The sequence below is a fragment of the Henckelia pumila genome, chromosome 1 (assembly GCF_033568475.1).
Source record: "Henckelia pumila isolate YLH828 chromosome 1, ASM3356847v2, whole genome shotgun sequence".
In the NCBI taxonomy this organism is placed as follows: Eukaryota; Viridiplantae; Streptophyta; class Magnoliopsida; order Lamiales; family Gesneriaceae; genus Henckelia; species Henckelia pumila.
In genome coordinates, this window is record NC_133120.1 from 111,581,970 (window position 1) to 111,600,562 (window position 18,593).

At 31.6% G+C, this 18,593-nt stretch overlaps 1 protein-coding gene across 1 annotated transcript; it reads left to right on the plus strand.

The window, feature by feature from the left end:
• Window positions 1-8,868: 8,868 nt before the first annotated feature.
• Window positions 8,869-12,826, plus strand: LOC140878472 (E3 ubiquitin-protein ligase At4g11680). The gene is made up of 4 exons (XM_073282074.1): window positions 8,869-10,571; window positions 11,536-11,661; window positions 11,764-12,046; window positions 12,389-12,826. The coding sequence occupies exons 1-4, from the start codon at window positions 9,913-9,915 to the stop codon at window positions 12,572-12,574; spliced, it is 1,254 nt and encodes a 417-aa protein (XP_073138175.1). The 5' UTR covers window positions 8,869-9,912; the 3' UTR covers window positions 12,575-12,826.
• The last annotated feature ends 5,767 nt before the right edge of the window (window positions 12,827-18,593 follow it).

Consider the following 18,593-nt stretch of genomic DNA (forward strand, 5'->3'; position numbering starts at 1 on the left):
TGGTCGGGGAGGCATATCTGATAATCAAACAGATTAGTGTACAGTTCAATCTCAATTACAACAAGTCTGTTGCAGTCCACATTGCCTTCATAAAAGATCGAGTTTCAATTCATCCTCATTCAATACATGCTATTACTTCAATCATATAACCAGATAACATGTAACTCAAAACATTGTATAGCATATTCTTCGCAAATTATCACAGCATCATGTGACAATTTAACATCTGTAATCAATAAATCATATACCATACAATTATGAAAGCAATAAATAAATCAGAACAGAAGACTCGATCTACCCCGCTCATCTAGTCTCAGTCCAAGAAACTTAGGCTCTGATACCACCTCTTGTGGGGACCTCGGGTTGCTAATCTCATCTTAGGGCAATAAATGAACAATTAACATTCATTAAACATCAATTAAAAAACCAAGAGCCAAGTAAATTTTTTTTTTTTTTTATAAAAACAGTGCCTCGCTCGATCGGGGAAAAACACCCGATCGAGCGAGCACAATTGCTCAGCTCTCGGATGGAAGTATAATTTGGCCTCGCTCGATCCGTCAACTTCTGCGGATCGAGCGAGCCAAAAACTAAAATCTCTGTTTGCAAAATTACAAGGCTCGCTCGATCCGTCAACTTCTGCGGATCGAGCGGGCTCCAAACTCCAGAAATTCTGCAGAAGAGTTTTTGCTGTCAAAATCGAGCACTATCACTTCTTATTATCAAGAACAACATGAGGCATGATTTAAAAGTTCCAAAACTTGCATATATACATAAACAAGGTCTCAAACATCTATACATGTATTTATTTACATCAAACAAGTCGCTAAAGATCGTAAACGACAACAACTATATCAAGTTTCATACATGTATTCCAAAACCAACATAACTAAGGTTTAATGCTTCTAAGGTTCAAGACCTCATCTACAACCCAAGTTCTCACGTGCTAGACTCTCTCCCAGCTCTCAATGACATTGATGACTAGCTCATGCCCCATCTGTTGTCATGCACACATACAAAACAAGACAACAGCCGGATAAACTCCGGTGAGATACAATTCTCAGTATAACCAACATATAGAAAGCGTTAAATAAATCATCTTGACTCTATTTAAACTCGACTCAACAAATAGAGTACGTAAACGCTTTACATACGAATTGATTCACATAACTTCAAAGCCATCAAGATTCATAACTGATCTTGATATGGATATCCATCTAACGAGTTCGTAACCAACTCGCAAATAAGGTTAACAACAACCTTGACATAGAATCAATTCAATATAGCATCATACCAACTCAAATTTAAAGATCCACTACCTGAGATGGATCGACAACATCACAATAAAATCAAAACATAAACAAGTATGTGATTTTTGCGGGCCAACTCAAAGATAATCGTTCTTGAGTTTCAAAGTCCCTACTTCGCGATGTCGTCATTATACCTTCGTTTATCTCGATTTTGAACTCTTCAAATCTAAAAGATACAATCATAACACATATATCAAACTTCATTTCAATCTATCGTATCAAAAACGAGTCGAAAACATCATAAGATCGTCAATCAATTGCATTTCAAACCTCAATCCACTTTCTTCGGTTCAAAGTCGTTGTCTCGAGTTGTTGGCCTTCCAAACTCAACTGAAACTGAAGAATAAAATTCTATAACATTCACATCATCAAGATAAGTGTTTCAGATTAGCTATCGAATATCAAAACAGTCCAAAAAACTCGATTAAACGGCGTAGCGATTGAAAATCGGTAACCGACGTAATCCCGAAACCATTTCTAACTTCTAACCAACTCATACATGTATTTCAAATCAATAACCAGCTGATATATCATTCAAATCTTCATATCAATAGCTATAATCAACAACCATAAGCTGGAAATCATGTTTAGATGCATTCAATACAAACTTCTCAAACCGGTTTCGACATAGAATCACATAAACGTCGATAAACATAATCGAAAACTCAAGATCTGATATCTATCCATACTGATTTTTAAATCCAAATAACATAACATAAAACTTACACGAGATCGAAGCCCTCATCGTAAGGATTCCAGAACAATTTACGGAATCGAAATCGGACAACCGGTTCAAAAGTTACGAAACTTTGAATCTCAAAGTTTCAAAGGAAAAAGGAATGGAACGAGACTCTGCTCTTGGTTTCGAAAGTTTCTGAACAAAATATCATCCTTACACGTTGCACATGCTGAGTAATAATTCTAAAATCGGATAGCTTCAATAGAAATTGCAATTTAGTCCCTCAATTCTTCAATAATTGCAATTCGATCCTCGGCCCTTATTTTAATTCAATTTCAATCCTAAATAATTTAAGAATATTAAAATTTAAATCAAAACTCTAAATATTTCCAAATTAAATATACTCGGATTAAGATTAAATAAATTCGGATTAATATTAATTAATCCCAGGCCTTACAATTTTCTTAACAAATTTCATAATCACTTATTTTTAGATATTGCAAACACAATCTTATCGTCTTTTCATTTACGAAAATGACACCCACACGTAAAATTAATGTATTTGTTGTGTTTTAGTGACTTTTTATTTACGAAAAAATTATATATTTTGTATTTTTTAATTTTACAATTTATTTTTTCTCTTTTTATTTTTCCTTAAAATACACAGATTTTACAAGCACGCAACGTGTGCACGAAAATACTAGTATAGTAGTATAAAATTACCTCTAAAAAAATATATATAATTATGACCCATTTGGATGACCAAATAATTGCTTAAAAAAACACTTTTTTAAGTAAAAAAATAGAGTTTTTTCAAAAGCAAAAAATTATAGTTTAAAAAAGCACTTATTTTAAAAAATATCTACAAAATCCAAACGGGCACTTAATCTACTGCATGTGAATTAGAACGTGAAAATGGAAAGTACTTGATTTTCACAATTCACAAATTTGAATAGAAAATATTATCAATTGGATTGAGTTTTTTTTGTTTTTGGAAAATTACTGGATTGAGTTCATGCTAATTGATTTTGAACATATAAGATTCATAATAATATATATGGATCTCACATACCCAAATTAAAATTGGATAGTTGAATGTAATGTGATAATACTATTTAAACCATAATATCTCGTAGATTCATGAATTGTGAAGTCAACCGTGAGTAGGGAAAAGCCTTATCGATTATTCAAGTTCAGATTTTTCTAGATCGAGATTAATAGTAGGTTAATACAAAAACGTAGCTCTAGATTTCTCAAGCTGTAATTTTGTTGTCGCAAATATGTCAGCAAATAAGGCATCACCTATTTTTACTGCAGTCAATGCTTTTATGTCTAGTCTAGGGGTGCAAACGAACCGAATCGAACCGAATAATGGTAATGATAAAATTTTAAGGCTCGATTTCGGCTCGATAAGAGTATATTCAAGTTCGAGCTCGATTCGAAACTCGATAATTTCAAATATTTTGGCTCGAGCCAATGAAGTTCGGGTTCGACTCGAAACATTCGAATTGCTCAGATATTATGGTTCGAAAAACTCGAAATGTTCGAAATGTATATATATTTATTATATAATTATATATATTAATTAAATATTAAGGCTCGCGAACTATTCGCGAACTATCGAACAAAATAATTTTGGCTCGAGTTCGACTCGAAAAAAAGTTCGAACATGTTTGAATTCGGCTCGAGTTCGATAAGCTCGAATACGAATCAAATATTTATCGAGCAGACTCATAAAGCTCACGAATAGGTTCAGTTCGTTTGCACCCCTAGTCTAGTCGAGTAAATTGTGTTTTTCTTTATCTTGTCTTAATAATATGTAATCATATAATGGTGAGAATCATTATCACAATTGAACCATCACTCAACTGTGATTTTTTTTTTTTACGATAAATTCGTAACTTTATTAAGAATGATCGTCCATTACAAGTCTAATCAACCAATAAGAAAATTCATCATTCATCCATACAAATGGTGAAGGGGAGAAGAAGCAAAACGAACTAAATTATGTGTCACTCTATTGGCCGAATTACGAAGATGAGTGAGTCTTGAAATCATAGGGTTCCTCATACATTTTTTTGATTTCTTCTTCATAAAAACCATCATATCCAAGATTTTCCTGTTTGGTTGTTATGATTTTCCTGTTTGGTTGTGACTGTTTGGACGCAGATTAATTCCTTCCTGAATCGCCAGAAGCTTGCCGTGCACGATAGATATGGGTTGTTTGCCAAACGCTAGCACCAGACGGCCTTGGGTATCTCAGACTATACCCCCGATACTGTACAAATTCCTCTCCTCATTCATTGTCGCATCCACATTCAGTTTCAAGGTGCTTCGAGTGGGTGGTTTCCAAGATTTCTCCGGTCGTCCTCCCTCTGTCCCACCACTAATTTTCTCCGGTTCTGGGGCTCTTCGAAAGTCAGTCAAGAGTGCAGAACTCCAGGAGATATTTGCAGCCAACAGTCGACTCCCCTTGCAAGAAATTCTGTTTTTCTTTCCAAACTTCCCACATGTGGATTGCAAAGTCCTAAAATTCTTCCTTGGATAGCTTTTGCTTCAACCACCGGCCAACATAGTTCCAGAGTGTAAGTAGGAGTGATCCTCTTAATAATCTAAGCAAAACTAGTGAGCTTCCAGAGATGCTTGATCGTCGCACAAAAAAAAAGAGCATGACACGTTGAATCGTGAGAAAAATTACACATGCTACATGCTTCACTAACCGAAACATGATGTCTAGCTAGGTTTTGGTTTGTAGGTATACAGTCATGAGAAATAATCCACCAGAATAACTGGGCCCTTGGCGGGATATCGAGACTCCATAAAAAAAGACCACCCACGTTAGAGTCGAAATCCACCCCGCACTGTATATTTCCCCTTAGTGTCAAATCTTCAGCCTCCCCAAAACACAAGAGTGAGATTTTGAGAATCTAACCTGCTACATAAGGGCGCTCACCGTGTCATCGTGTTCCCATGGTACCCTCGGTTGGCCAATTTTTCACTCAACTATGATTTTAAGAATAAAAGAGTAAATATTATTCTTTATTTATCATCTGACAAATGACACTTTATTATTATTGGGTATGCAATAAAAGTTCCACATGAGAAGATCAAAGAAAAATCATGAGCTAATATATGAAACAATATCTCCATTGGTACGTATGAGGGTTTTTGGGTGATTTCAAAAACAAAAACCATGACGTTACAACTAAAGTGAACAATATCATATCATTGTTGAGATATCCGAATTCCATTTGCTTAACAATTATATTTTTAAAAATCCAGATTTAGATTAGTTAAAATAATTATCTTTAAATGCACTAAAATCTTTTCACAACCTATAAAATATTGTTTACATAGAATACTTTGGTTCACTGGCTGAATAATTATAAAAAAATGCTCGTTTTTTTTCGTGCTATTGCTATAGTTAAACGATCATGGTTAGATAATTCGTCCGGCCCAAAGACAGCTATAATGTCCGGTGTAAATTTTTCTTAACTCTTTGCGCAATTTCATAATGTTCCTCACCAGCGATACGAGGTTGAAACATGGTTAAAGTTGAATCTCAATGATCAACGAAAATTCCCTCTACTCTCATCGTACTCCAGTTTGGTTAGAGTGTAATAATTGTCCTTTCTAATTGGAGCAATCGAACTATGGCACTTGGCTGCTATGTGGTTTAAAAATTTAAGTTACACTGTTACCATCAGCTATAGCTTTCGGTAAGGCGATAAACGCTCGATCCTACAATTGTATCAGACCCAAGGTCATGAGCTCAATTCCCATTTATTGCAAAGAGTGCAATTATTGAGAAAGAGATTGATTTGTCGGGTGCAATATATGTCTCTGTTGGGTAAAACAATTGAACAATGACACTTGAACTACTGTGTGGTTTAAAATGTATCATTTTTCATTGTAAATGTGATACGGATCAACACGTCTCACAGATATATCTCAAAAGACTTAGTCTAAATTGAAATTAAAAAATAGCCAAAATTAGTTCATCTCTTTTTTTTTTTTTTTAAATCGAGCTCTTATCAACACTATCATACTATAATTAAAGTTGAGATTCCTATTCTAATCATTTTTCAACTTATTTGGTGAAATCTTGTTTAAAATTGCAATTGTATCCCGTTATATAACATAATTGATAAAAAAAAATTTCCCTCATAAAATAGTCTCTCTCTATAAAATTTAAATCTTATATTTGTCCATGTTTGAACGTATAACGAGTAAGAGGGTATTTGACTAAACTTATTAAAAAGAGCTTATAAGATCCTAGAGCTTAAAAGCTGTTTTACGAGTTTATAAGCTGTTAGAACTTATTTTAAAAATAAGCTGTTAAAGTGTTTGAGTAAACTTATTTTAAACAATTTAAAGATGTTGATATGTTTGGTATTATAAGATCTTTTTATTGTCAAAATTACCAAAAATGGTATAATTATATGAAAATAATATTTCGAGTTATACAAATACGAAAATAGTTTTAGTATTAAAATATAAAATTGTTTTAATATTTTATTTAGAAAAATTTATGGGATTTGTAAATTTTTTTAAAATAATATTTAATATTTAATAGGTTGAGGATATGATGGAGATTTATGAATATATTCAAGGATATTTTAGAGAGATAGAATATTAAAATAAGATCTTTTTCAAAAAAGTACATCCCCTTACTTTTTTAAAAACAGTCTAGCTGTCAAACAGTTTATTTTGACAGCTTATAAGCTGTTTTTAAAAAAATTTGCCAAATAAAATTTGAGAGCTTAAAAGCTCTAAAACAGCTTATAAGCTTTTGAAAGAGCTTAGCTCTGCCAAACACCCTCTAAATCTCATATTAACACGATAATATACCAATTACTCTAGCTAATTCTCATATCGAGCAATAATGCTAGAATTTTAATCTTATCTCAATATCCATGTAGCTCAAAAAACATTATTATTTCCATATTTTAGAAAGTCAAAGTTAATTTCATTAATATAATAATATATATTATCTATATGATAAATCTCAAATTATTGAATTTTTTTTACCAACTTTGTTCTAATAACATGTTGAATTTATTTTGAAACACTCATTTTATTTTAAGGAGAAATAAAATATAATAAAAATTTCAAATATAGTGAAGATATTTATAATAATTACTTTTTTTAATGAATAATAATAATAATTACTTTTTGATGTCTATGTAACATGTTAAAATAAATTTTCTCGTAATGTGGAAATAAAAAATTATGGATAATGCTATATGTACATATAGTCTTACATAGAGGGTTACACGCCTTATTAAATTAAGAAAATATCTCAATTTTTTTTAAAAATATTTATTTCTTTTCAATCTACAATTAATTCTTTGTCTTGCTAAAAGATCTTTTAACAAAAATATTATTATTTTTTATTACTTGCTTATTGAATTAATTTTACTAAGTTCAACAAAAATAAATATTTTATAAAATTTAAAATATAATTATGAAAATATAATTATTTACTGAGTTCAACAAAAATAATAATTGTTTATTTTTTTTTAGTAAATATATTTTAAAATTTTAAAATTAAACTTTCAAATTTACATCATATATAAGCGATATTTTATTATTATGTATTTAAATTAAAATATATTTGTTTATTATTATGTGTAATAATTAATTATTTTGTTAAAAAAACAAAATAAAACAATCAAATCATTAGGTTTGGGTTGATCAGGTTAGTTGAGTTCGAGTATGTCGCTATTGATTTATTCGGATTTGATTTGAGAAATTTTTAAAAAGTTTTTTACTTATTTATAGAATTAAGAAATATTTACTATATTTTTATATATTGTATGTTTGAAAAAAAATTATTATATATTGTATCATAGATTTTCAACATGTAATAATTATTTTGTAAAATATTGATTTTTTTAAAAAATATTATTTTGTGTATTAAGTATATTTTAAATTTTGTACACTTGAACTTTCAAATTTAAATTATATAGAATTATATAAGTGAGATTTTGTTATTATGTATTTAAATTAAAATATATTGATTATTATTATGGGTATTTAATTATTTTGTTAAAAAATTAAAAAATTCAAATATTTCGGGTATAACTTGAACCCCAAAACCTCCACCTTAATTCGATAATTATCTTTCAACTGATGTCGGGTTCAATTTTTACACCCCTAATACTACACAATAAATAATAAAATGAAAAATAATAATTTTTTTATTAAGAGTTTTTTTGAACAAGCCAAATAATTATAGGTTGAAAATAAAGATATTTTAAAAAAAAATTGATACAATTTCCTAATTTAATAGGACTAGGGGTGTTCATTCAGTCCGAACCGAACCGAACCGAAATTCACCGAAAATTCGAACCGAATTTAACGGTTCGGTTCGGTTAAAAACCGAAATTTTTTCGGTTTTTCGGTTCGGTTTTCGGTTTAACCGAATTTATATATTTTTAAATTATTTTATTTATTTTATATTTATTTATTAATAAAAACAAATAAAAATATTAATTAAAATATTAAAAAATAATTAAAAATTCAAAAAAATCAAAAAAATCGGTTTTCGGTTCGGTTCGGTGAACCGACCGAAAAAAACCGAACCGAACCGAAAACCGAAAATCCGAAAATCCAAAAACCGAAAACCAAACCGAATTTTCGGTTCGGTTTTTGGTTCAAACCGAATTTTCGGTTTCGGCTCGGTTCGGGCGGTTAACCAAACCATGAACACCCCTAAATAGGACGTGTAAGTCTCTTTGTAAGATTTTATGTAAACATAGCATTATCCAAAAATTATTCCAAGAATAATTGTTAATGAAAAAAGAAATAAAAAAATTGAAATAAAATAAATGATAGTGAAATATTCGCATTTGGTATAATAATAATTTCGATAGCAATCCAAGAGTCGTCCAAATGAACGATTCAGAGCTATCTTTCTGAGAAAAACTTTGAAAGATTTTCATTTGGTCACTCTAATCTTCGCTTCATCGAAACATTGGTCAGAATCACAATAATTTTTCGCTTGAATGTATATAATTGTTTGCAGATTTTTCAAGTTACGTCGTCTGGATCAATGCGCCCCACCTTTTTTTGTGCTATTTTGTAAATAATTTTATTCTTGTTTGAATTTTGTATGTAGACTTTGCATTTCAGAGGTTTTGTTATTTATGACGGACGCGTATGAGATGGTGGGTCAACGATTTATTGCTACTAGGGATTTTGGTTTCTTGGGTTGGGCAATTTGGAAAGTGTTCTCAATTTGAATTCCGAAATGATCGAATTTATTACGCGTATTGATGTGTGTTAACTGTTAAGTTAAATATTAAGGTTTTGACTAGAACACGTGACTGCTGCTGCTGCTCATATGGGTGTGTTGTGTTGTTTGTAATTTGAATTTATAAGCACACGTGATTCTATTTGTTGGTATCAGTGTTAGGTTACGATTTTTGTTGTTTTGATTCGTCCTTTTGCCTTGGCGGTTTATTATTTTTGAAGAGGTGTAGCTGTTTGTTATCATGATAATTGTTCATTTTACTATGCTGGATCTGTTTTCTAGCTACTGAATTTGAAAAGTCCCGAGTTTCCTGAAAATGTATTAGGACAATAAGGGAGAATATTGTGAAACTTTTGTTTCCTTTTGCTTTGATTGTAACTTTTGAGGTTGTTTTGTCCACGAAACACAGAGCAGGTTTCATTATTGAAATGTCCTGACCGAATGAGATTGTTTTTAATGTCCTGCCTTGTATTACTTGACCAGGAACCTGGACAAATGATTATGTATGCTGGGCGAAGTGTAGGAAAATTCTGCGGCATTTGAGTTCTGCGGCATTTGAGTGACTTAATCTAATTAGGCATTCGGTTTTTGGCATTGATAGGAAGGGATTTGAGGATATTTTTATTAGATGTCCTCAGTGTGTTGCCGTGTCCATTCAGTGGACTTGGATGGCTCTGCCCTTACTGGGAATTCAACGTAAAAGCCAAGCCAACAAAGTCTCTTTGTTAATGGAGCGAGCCGATAACCACAACAATGATGAACATGTTATTGAAATTACAAGTAGCAGTGACGCTTCTTCATCTGGTTTGTCCCATGACAGGCCGTTCGGGGCCTTGGAGCAGCAACGTAGTGAAAATCAACCGAGTGCTAGCTCCAGAGTTCCTGTTTATCAACCCCCAGTTTTTCCTGCCAATGGATCAAACACAAGGAACTCGTTACAGATGCGAAGAGGAAATATTCGTGGGCGCCAAAGGAGTCCATTAAATTCTGGTATATGGATATCAGTTGAGCTACTGTTGACTGTAAGCCAAATTATTGCAGCAGTTATTGTTCTGTCTCTGTCAAAGCACGAAAAAACAGGCGCTCCTTTGAAAACATGGATAGTGGGTTATGCATCTGGCTGTTTGGCGATTCTCCCTCTTCTATATTGGCGTTTTAAATATCGGAACCAAGGTTCTGAACAGGTTGCATTTCAACTTCGTCAGGATTCTTCTCAGGGAAACAATATGACTGGCTCTTTGACGGGGAGAGTCATTGGAGGAGACGATCGCCGGTCAACTGGTACTGCAACCCGAGGAACTCAGAGTAATGGTTTACCAAGTTCTAGGTATGCAGGACTTTTTCTAATTATCGTGTGTTTTTCCTAATCTCATTGTCCCTGCTATGTACAAAACCACAGCATTCTATTCAGTGATAGGACTCTCCTATCAAATGGATTACCGACCCGAGATGGCATTTTATTCAGCTATAGCTGACGGTTGAGCAACTGAGCTACTATTCCCTTGGGGGGACCAGAACTAAAACTTATGTAGCAATGATATGATAGAGATCTTGGATATTCTAGTACAAAATTTTGACCAAGATATAGCTCGTGTTCTTTTTTTGGTCATGTCCTAATAAATTACAATAAAATATTTTATGGTCTCCCACAACTGAGATGTCTTTCCTCAATGTCCTTAGATTTTGCTTCTCACAACTTCCAAAAAGTTGCTAAATCACCATCTTCCATGATTTTATGAATTTTTTCACTCATCAATTTTCCATGGCAGTGTTTATTTATTTATTTTTTGCTGTCCATGCCCAATGAAAACCAAATTGCTTTAAAATCTTATACCGTATAAGTATTTTGAACCTGCAAGAGAGATGTGACCTCAGGTTTCATTGTTGTCTTTGCTTGGCTGGCAACTTGGGGATTCTGTCTAGTGGAGTTTTTTCTGTTATGTGCACAGTATGCATTCTTTTGGCTCTGTACTTATTCATAAATGGAAAATGAATAACCTTACTCCTTCTCTTCGTCCTGGGAGACTTATGCTCGATGTGGTTTCATTGGATTCATCTTTAGTTATGTCATCACCAATTGTGTGAGAAATTTATGAAGGTTTATCACTTATCAGTAACACTTTGTCTTGGTCTGCTACTCTGCTTAACTTTCTGACAGGGGGTGCTTTAACATCAATACCTTTGTTGATATTGTTAACTGCCGCTTATGCATCACTTCATGTCGAACTTAATGGTTCGGGACTGTGAAGTTGATAATTAGGGAACTAAATTCCCCATCCTTATTTTTGCAGGCTGAAGACGTGCGTCGAATACTTCAAGATGGGTTTGGATTGTTTCTTTGCTGTTTGGTTTGTTGTTGGGAATGTCTGGATTTTTGGAGGGCACTCTTCATCCACCGAAGCCCCAAATGTGTACAGGTATTGCAAGAACACGCTACATTTTCTTAGCATACTCGCAGTGAGATTTGTTCAGTTTCTCTTATTAAATGTACACTTTTTTTGGAACTTTTTCACTCACAGGTTATGTATAGTATTTCTCACATTTAGCTGTATTGGCTATGCTATGCCTTTCATTCTCTGTGCCACAATTTGCTGCTGCCTTCCTTGTATATTTTCCGTTCTGGGCTTCAGAGAAGATTTGTCTCAGAATAGAGGAGCTACTCCAGAGTCTATTAGTTCTCTGCCAATTTATAAATTTAAAGTTAAGAAAAACAAGAGCAAGGACAGCGTCTCTGGTGCAGGTGAAGGCGGGATAGTGGCTGCTGGAACAGAGAATGAGCGTGCAATATCAGGAGAGGATGCAGTATGATTCATTTTATTCTATTGAATTATTAAATTTTGTCGATGAAAATAGCTTGATTTCAATGATTTGACTACTTTTCCCTGCCCGCACCCCCATCCCACAATTTTCTTTGTTATTAATGAAAATATGAGGTTGGAGATCATGTGAAATCTAATTCATCACCGTCGTAAAGCGTTATGAATTTGAGATCAATTACTTCTCTCAACAACGTCTGCCTTTATTCTGGAGTACATTATCTTCTGGACTCATTTATGTAAATCACATAATGTTCCTGCAGTACTGTGTGGCCATTTAGTCCATTACTCGACCTTGAAAAGTAACTTTGGTTATTCTGATCAACAGGCATGCTGTATCTGCTTAGCCAAGTACCTAAATAATGATGAACTGAGAGAGCTGCCTTGCTCGCATCTCTTTCACAAGGAGTGCCTCGATAAATGGCTGAGAATCAATGCATCATGTCCACTCTGCAAAGCCGAAGTTGGTGAAACCATAACGAGTTCCCTTATGGAAGCAACTGTCAATCTGTGAAATAGCGCCATATGAAATATGAGACTGCTACGAAGAAATATTCAGCTTGGTTTCATCACCAATGAAGGGAGCCTCACTTTGTTATGCTTCACTTTATTGATACCGAAAAATGGGTCCCCTTGTCTTGTGATTTAGGTTATACTTTGTTTGCCTTTTTAATGATTTCACATATGGCAAATGTTTAACTGCAGCAAGTTCAACAACACATTCCTGATATATATTATATGGGTTGAACAAAATGTTTTCAATTTGGTTGTGTTATGAAATCAATCTCACTTGTATATGTATGGCTTCCACTCTCAGAGACAACCAATCACATACCAATTTGACTCAGCCCTACAGAGAACAATTCAAGATTCCAGAATTTGACGTATCCCACAATCAAGAATTAACAGACAAACTCAAGAATTAAAGCAAGAATAATAAGAACATCAATTTACGTGCTTCGGCAATAACGTGCTTACATCCACGGAAGATTACCACTCTTATCGATTCAATCCAAGTTTCTACTCTTATCAATTCAATCCAAGTTTCTATACACAACAATCGAACAAAGTGAAGAGAATCAGATTATCAGAAATAATTGCAGATAGAGCCTATTTCTTCCCTCTTTCTCGATGCTCCGCTTATCTCGAATTCACCGTGTGTTCCTTGAATCTTCAAGAGCAGTGGAATTTTGCTTCTTGTTGAATCCCGCAATCATCAGCCGGTCGAAAGAAAAATTTTAGCTACCATCAAATAAATATATAATCGAAATTTATGGATTTCAAATCTTTTCAACCAAGCACAATTTAAAAGAAATTTTAGCTACCATCAAATAAAAGGGATTATATAGGGAAAAAATACAAATAAATACAATTATAACAATTTATGCTCAATTCGTACCATCAAATCCACTAGCTTGGACATCGATCATATTAAGCATTTCATGCTGCCTATCAATTCGTATGACAAAACAATAGTTGTGCTCTTGTATTGATGCATTGTTCTTTTACATAAGACATTAATTAGATACTTGAGAAGTGTTTTTAGATGTTTTTAAATGAAATTATGAAAGGTAAAGTTGAACAACATTACTTTTGAAATGTTCAAATATTTTTATAATAGTTGTCCAAACACATATTTATTCTTAAAACAACTTTTAAAACATTTTATAAAAAAATTTAAAAAACACTTTTATAAAAAAAACGTTTATTAATTAATGTCCAAACGGAACCTAAATGTTTTTCATATTTAAATCGTTTCAAGTTGAGCACATTTATTATTGGGAAGAAATACATAAAAAATGGCAACGGCACGAACCATTGTTTAGACTAATAAACAAGTATTTTATGTTAGAAGATTTTAAAAACTAATTAAGAAAAAAAGAGAGTAGGAATAGTGAAAATGGTTACAGATATTTCAAGTCATCGGAAACACGCGAGTAATTAATTTTCAGTTATTTTTTGTTATTTCTTCTTGGTTGGGTTGTGTGGTACTCGTAACATTTGATGTTGTGTATCTATTGGTATGACAAACAAGAGTTGTGTTTTTTGCATTGATGTGCTCTACATTAAGTTCTTCAACATATGACAATATTTCAAGTAATTGGAAACATGGGTGTAATTTTAATCGATTTGGTGAATCTTTATTCGAAATTATAAGTATACACGTAATTACTTTATTGATTAAAATTTTATATTTTTCTAAAATACCTTTTCTTTTAAAGTCTTCAATACTATCTTTATATATCATATTTATTAAATTTTTTCATAAAAACTTAATATACTACACAACAAAAAATTATAATATTTTATTGACCCATGAAGTAATAATAACTATTTTTAATTAGTAATAATTTATTATTTATTACATAAAATTTGATGTTTAAATTATTTTATATAATTTTAATATGTAGTTTTATGTTGATTATAACTCAAAATTCAGAAGATAATTATATATATATATATATATATATATATATATATATATAAATATATAAAGATAATTATATGAAATTAAGGCAATAAAGAGCATGTTATATATAAAGATAATTATATGAAATTAAGGCAATAAAGAGCATGTCCTATCAGGCTATCACTACACATAAAGATAAAATATATCAAAATTTTACATAGTTACATTAATCGTTTAATTGCAATAAATTTCGTACTTTTTTTTTTAATATCAAATCGATAGTAAGTAAAAATTATTTATGTTGATAGAAAAAAAATATATTAAATAAATATAGAAAAAACTGCAATTTTGGTCTTTTATGTTTGTCATTTTGCGATTTCGGTCCTCTATGTTTTCATATTTCAGTTTTAGTCATGCATGCTTTGATTTTTGGCAATTTCAGTCTTTTTTATTCGAAAACGATTACGTGACATTATACACGTCAGATCCACATCAGCACTGTATTGGTGCCACATCAGCGCCACATCAGAAAAAATACTAAAATTGCCAAAAAAATAAAGATAGCGAACTAAAACTGAAATCTGAAAATAGTTATTATATTCCTTTAATAAATTTTATCTATCAACGTAAATAATTTTTACTTACCGATTTTATTTTTTAAAAATCGATAAATAGTACTATAGGGTATGTTTGTTGTAGAGATTACTCAATTTTTAAAAATTATAGAATTTTGTGGAGCTCATAGATTTCTACTGACTTTTGTGGAATCTCAAAGAATTCTAGAAATTTTAACAGAATCTTGCAAATTTATTTTACATGACTTTCATAGACATTTGTATACACCCTATAAACTTTGTAATTTTTAAAATTTATTTCTTTAAATTAGTAGTTGAATGTCAATAACTTCTATTTATATCTATGGGAAAATTGTTTTTTTAGTCATGTATGTTTGTCACTTTGCGATTTTGGTCATCTATATTTTCAGATTTCAGTTTTAGTCCGATATCTTTATTTTTTTAGCAATTTTAGTCCTTTTTCTGATGTGGCGTTGAGTGGCACCAATACAATGCTGATATGGATCTGACGTGTATAGTGTCACGTAATCGTTTTCGAATAAAAAAAGACTAAAATTTCCAAAAATCGAAACATGCAGGACTAAAACTGAAATATGAAACATAGAGGACCGAAATCACAAAGTGACAAACATAAATGACCAAAATTGCAGTTTTTTCTATATTTATTTAATATTTTTTTTTCTATCAACATAAATAATTTTTTACTTACTATCGATTTGATATTAAAAAAAAGAGTACTAAATTTATTGCAATTAAACGATTAATGTAACTATGTAAAATTTTGATATATTTTATCTTTATGTGTAGTGATAGGGCATGCTCTTTATTGCCTTAATTTCATATAATTATCTTTATATATATATATATATATATATATATATATATATAAAGATAATTATATGAAATTAAGGCAATAAAATATATATAAAGATAATTATATGAAATTAAGGCAATAAAATATATATATATATATATATGGAAAAATAAGTTTTTTGGTCCATTAACTTATCCATGTTTTGGTTTTGGTCCATTAACTTGTCCATGTTTTGGTTTTGGTCCATTAACTTTTTCGACGTTTGTTTTGGTACACTAACTTTGCATTTTTAGTGTTTTTTGGTTCAACTGCATGCATGTCAACTTCTGATTGGTCCAAAAAAATGATGACATGGACCAATCAAAAGCTGACACATATCCAGTTGAACCAAAAACACTGAAAATGCAAAGTTAATGTACCAAAACCCACATCAAAAAAGTTAATGGACCAAAACCCAAAAGGGGTAAAGTTACTGAACTAAAAAATTTATTTTCTCTATATATAATTATCGTCTGAATTTTGAGTTATAATAACATAAAACTACATATTAAAATTATATAAAATAATTTAAACATCAAATTTTATATAATAAATAATAAACTACTAATTAAAAATAGTTATTATTACTCCATGCATCGGTCAATAAATAATTTTTTGTTGTGTAGTATATTAAGTTTTTATGAAAAAAATTAATAAATATGATATATAAATTTAATTTGGAAAAAATCTTAATTTCAAAAATGCATTTAGTATAGTTTTTTAATTTTAAATGAGCTTTGTAACCTAATGTGTAAGTCTCATAGTACATATACATGTAGCATGATCCATAATACTTAGCTAGCTAGTACTTAGATGAAATTGCTTAACAAACAATCATATACTTTAAATAATAAATTCGGAACATATATTATTAGAATTTTAGTGCTCTGAGAAACCAAACCTAGCTATATATATCAAGTGGTTGAGTAAAGTATTATTATAAGAGTCTCCGAAATAAAAAGGGTGTTAAAATAAATAAAGATCCCACCTGCAATCCCGAGCTAGATCAGAAAAATTACAATTTTTCGACTCCTCTAGCAATTTTAGGGACAATAGACACAAAAAAATTCATACACGGAATGAAATTAAAATGCTTGAAAAAGAGTTTACCGAACTACTTGCCAAACTTGTCGCAATATATATGACTATGGATTTTGCTGCCAACCACGATTCACTTGAATCGACTACAACAAATATATATATAATCGGCACTGGACAAATATATATATATTAAACGAGATCTACAAAAAGAGTATTGACATGAATATTCATTAATTTCTTCCTCAGAGATTTAACATATTGAAAATGCACGCAGCAGATCTTTTAAAGATTCCCCTCGTTATCTCCTTTTCCCTTCGTTATCTTTTATTCGAACTACCTGTCGAGGAGGGCGTATGTAATGAATAATGTAATTTATTACCATGCGATGATATTTTTATAATAAATATTTTTTGTGTTATCGGATTTGTGTATTAATACATAATATTTTTTGTGGAGAATAATTGCGTTCAAATCAATTTCACCACGCATCAATACGAGAACTTAGAAAATCGAGAAATATTAATTGAAATTGGACATTTATGTCGGGAAAGGTGGCCTTTGAAAAGTCAATATGAGGCAAGTTGGCTTTTTAATAATGATAGGTGACAATTCATTTGAAGACATGTGTACGATAAATATTGAAGGAAGAATTTTCCTTCTGATGTTTGTGCGCGGAGGGGGCTCTATAAATAGAGCTCCCTACTTTCAGAAGAATGCATCCCATCCTCCAGTTCATTTCTTCAGTAAAGCATTCAAATACATTTGAGTGTATTTTTATATATATTTGTGAGATAGGTTTTCTCCTGTATAAGAGAGTGAGTGTCTCTTTGGAAACACAGAGAGAGGTTGTAATTCTCCAAATATTATAGTGGAATCTTTTGGTCTTGCCCGTGGTTTTTACCCTAATAATTTTTAGGGGTTTTCCACGTAAATTTTGGTGTCTATTTATTCTTTAATTTCCATAGTTTCTATCTCGTAATGCCGCACCTGGGATCAACAAGTGGTATCAAAGCCTTGGCATAAAATTTCTTAAAATTCTGAGTATGCTCTGTGGTTGCAGCTGTGACTGATCTTCCACATCAGAAAAGATTTTTTGAGATTTTATAAGGCAGGATTATTGTAGTCAAGATGACGGCAAAATACGAGATAGAAAAGTTCAATGGGAGCAATTTCTTGCTGTGGAAATTGAAGGTGCAAGCAATTCTAACAAAGGAGCGTTGCTTGGCAGCTATTGGAGATAGACCGGCGGATGTCATGGACGATCAAAAGTGGAATGAGATGAATCACAATGCTGTTGCCAATTTGCACTTGGCGATAGCGGATGAAGTTTTGTCAAGTATCTCGGAAATAAAAAGCGCAAGAGTTATTTGGGATACTCTGACAAAATTGTACGAGGTCAAGTCACTACACAACAAAATTTTCCTAAAGAGAAAGCTTTATACTCTTCGGATGGCGGAATCCTCATCGATGACCGAACATATCAACACACTGAATACTCTATTTTCCCGGCTAACCTCTATGGGGCATAAAATAGAGGAAAAAGAACGTGCGGAGCTTCTACTTCAGAGTCTACCAGATTCATACGATCAGCTCATCATCAATGTTACCAACAATGTTCTTTCGGATAATTTAAATTTTGACGATGTCTTAACTG

What these genes read in the sequence shown, in the direction of transcription:
- LOC140878472 (XM_073282074.1), top strand. Translation starts at nt 9,913, where the DNA reads ATGGCTCTGCCCTTACTGGGAATTCAACGTAAAAGCCAAGCCAACAAA. An exon ending in AATGGTTTACCAAGTTCTAG is followed by an intron (nt 10,572 to 11,535) that starts GTATGCAGGACT and finishes TTATTTTTGCAG; the next exon opens with GCTGAAGACGTGCGTCGAAT. An exon ending in GAAGCCCCAAATGTGTACAG is followed by an intron (nt 11,662 to 11,763) that starts GTATTGCAAGAA and finishes TTTCACTCACAG; the next exon opens with GTTATGTATAGTATTTCTCA.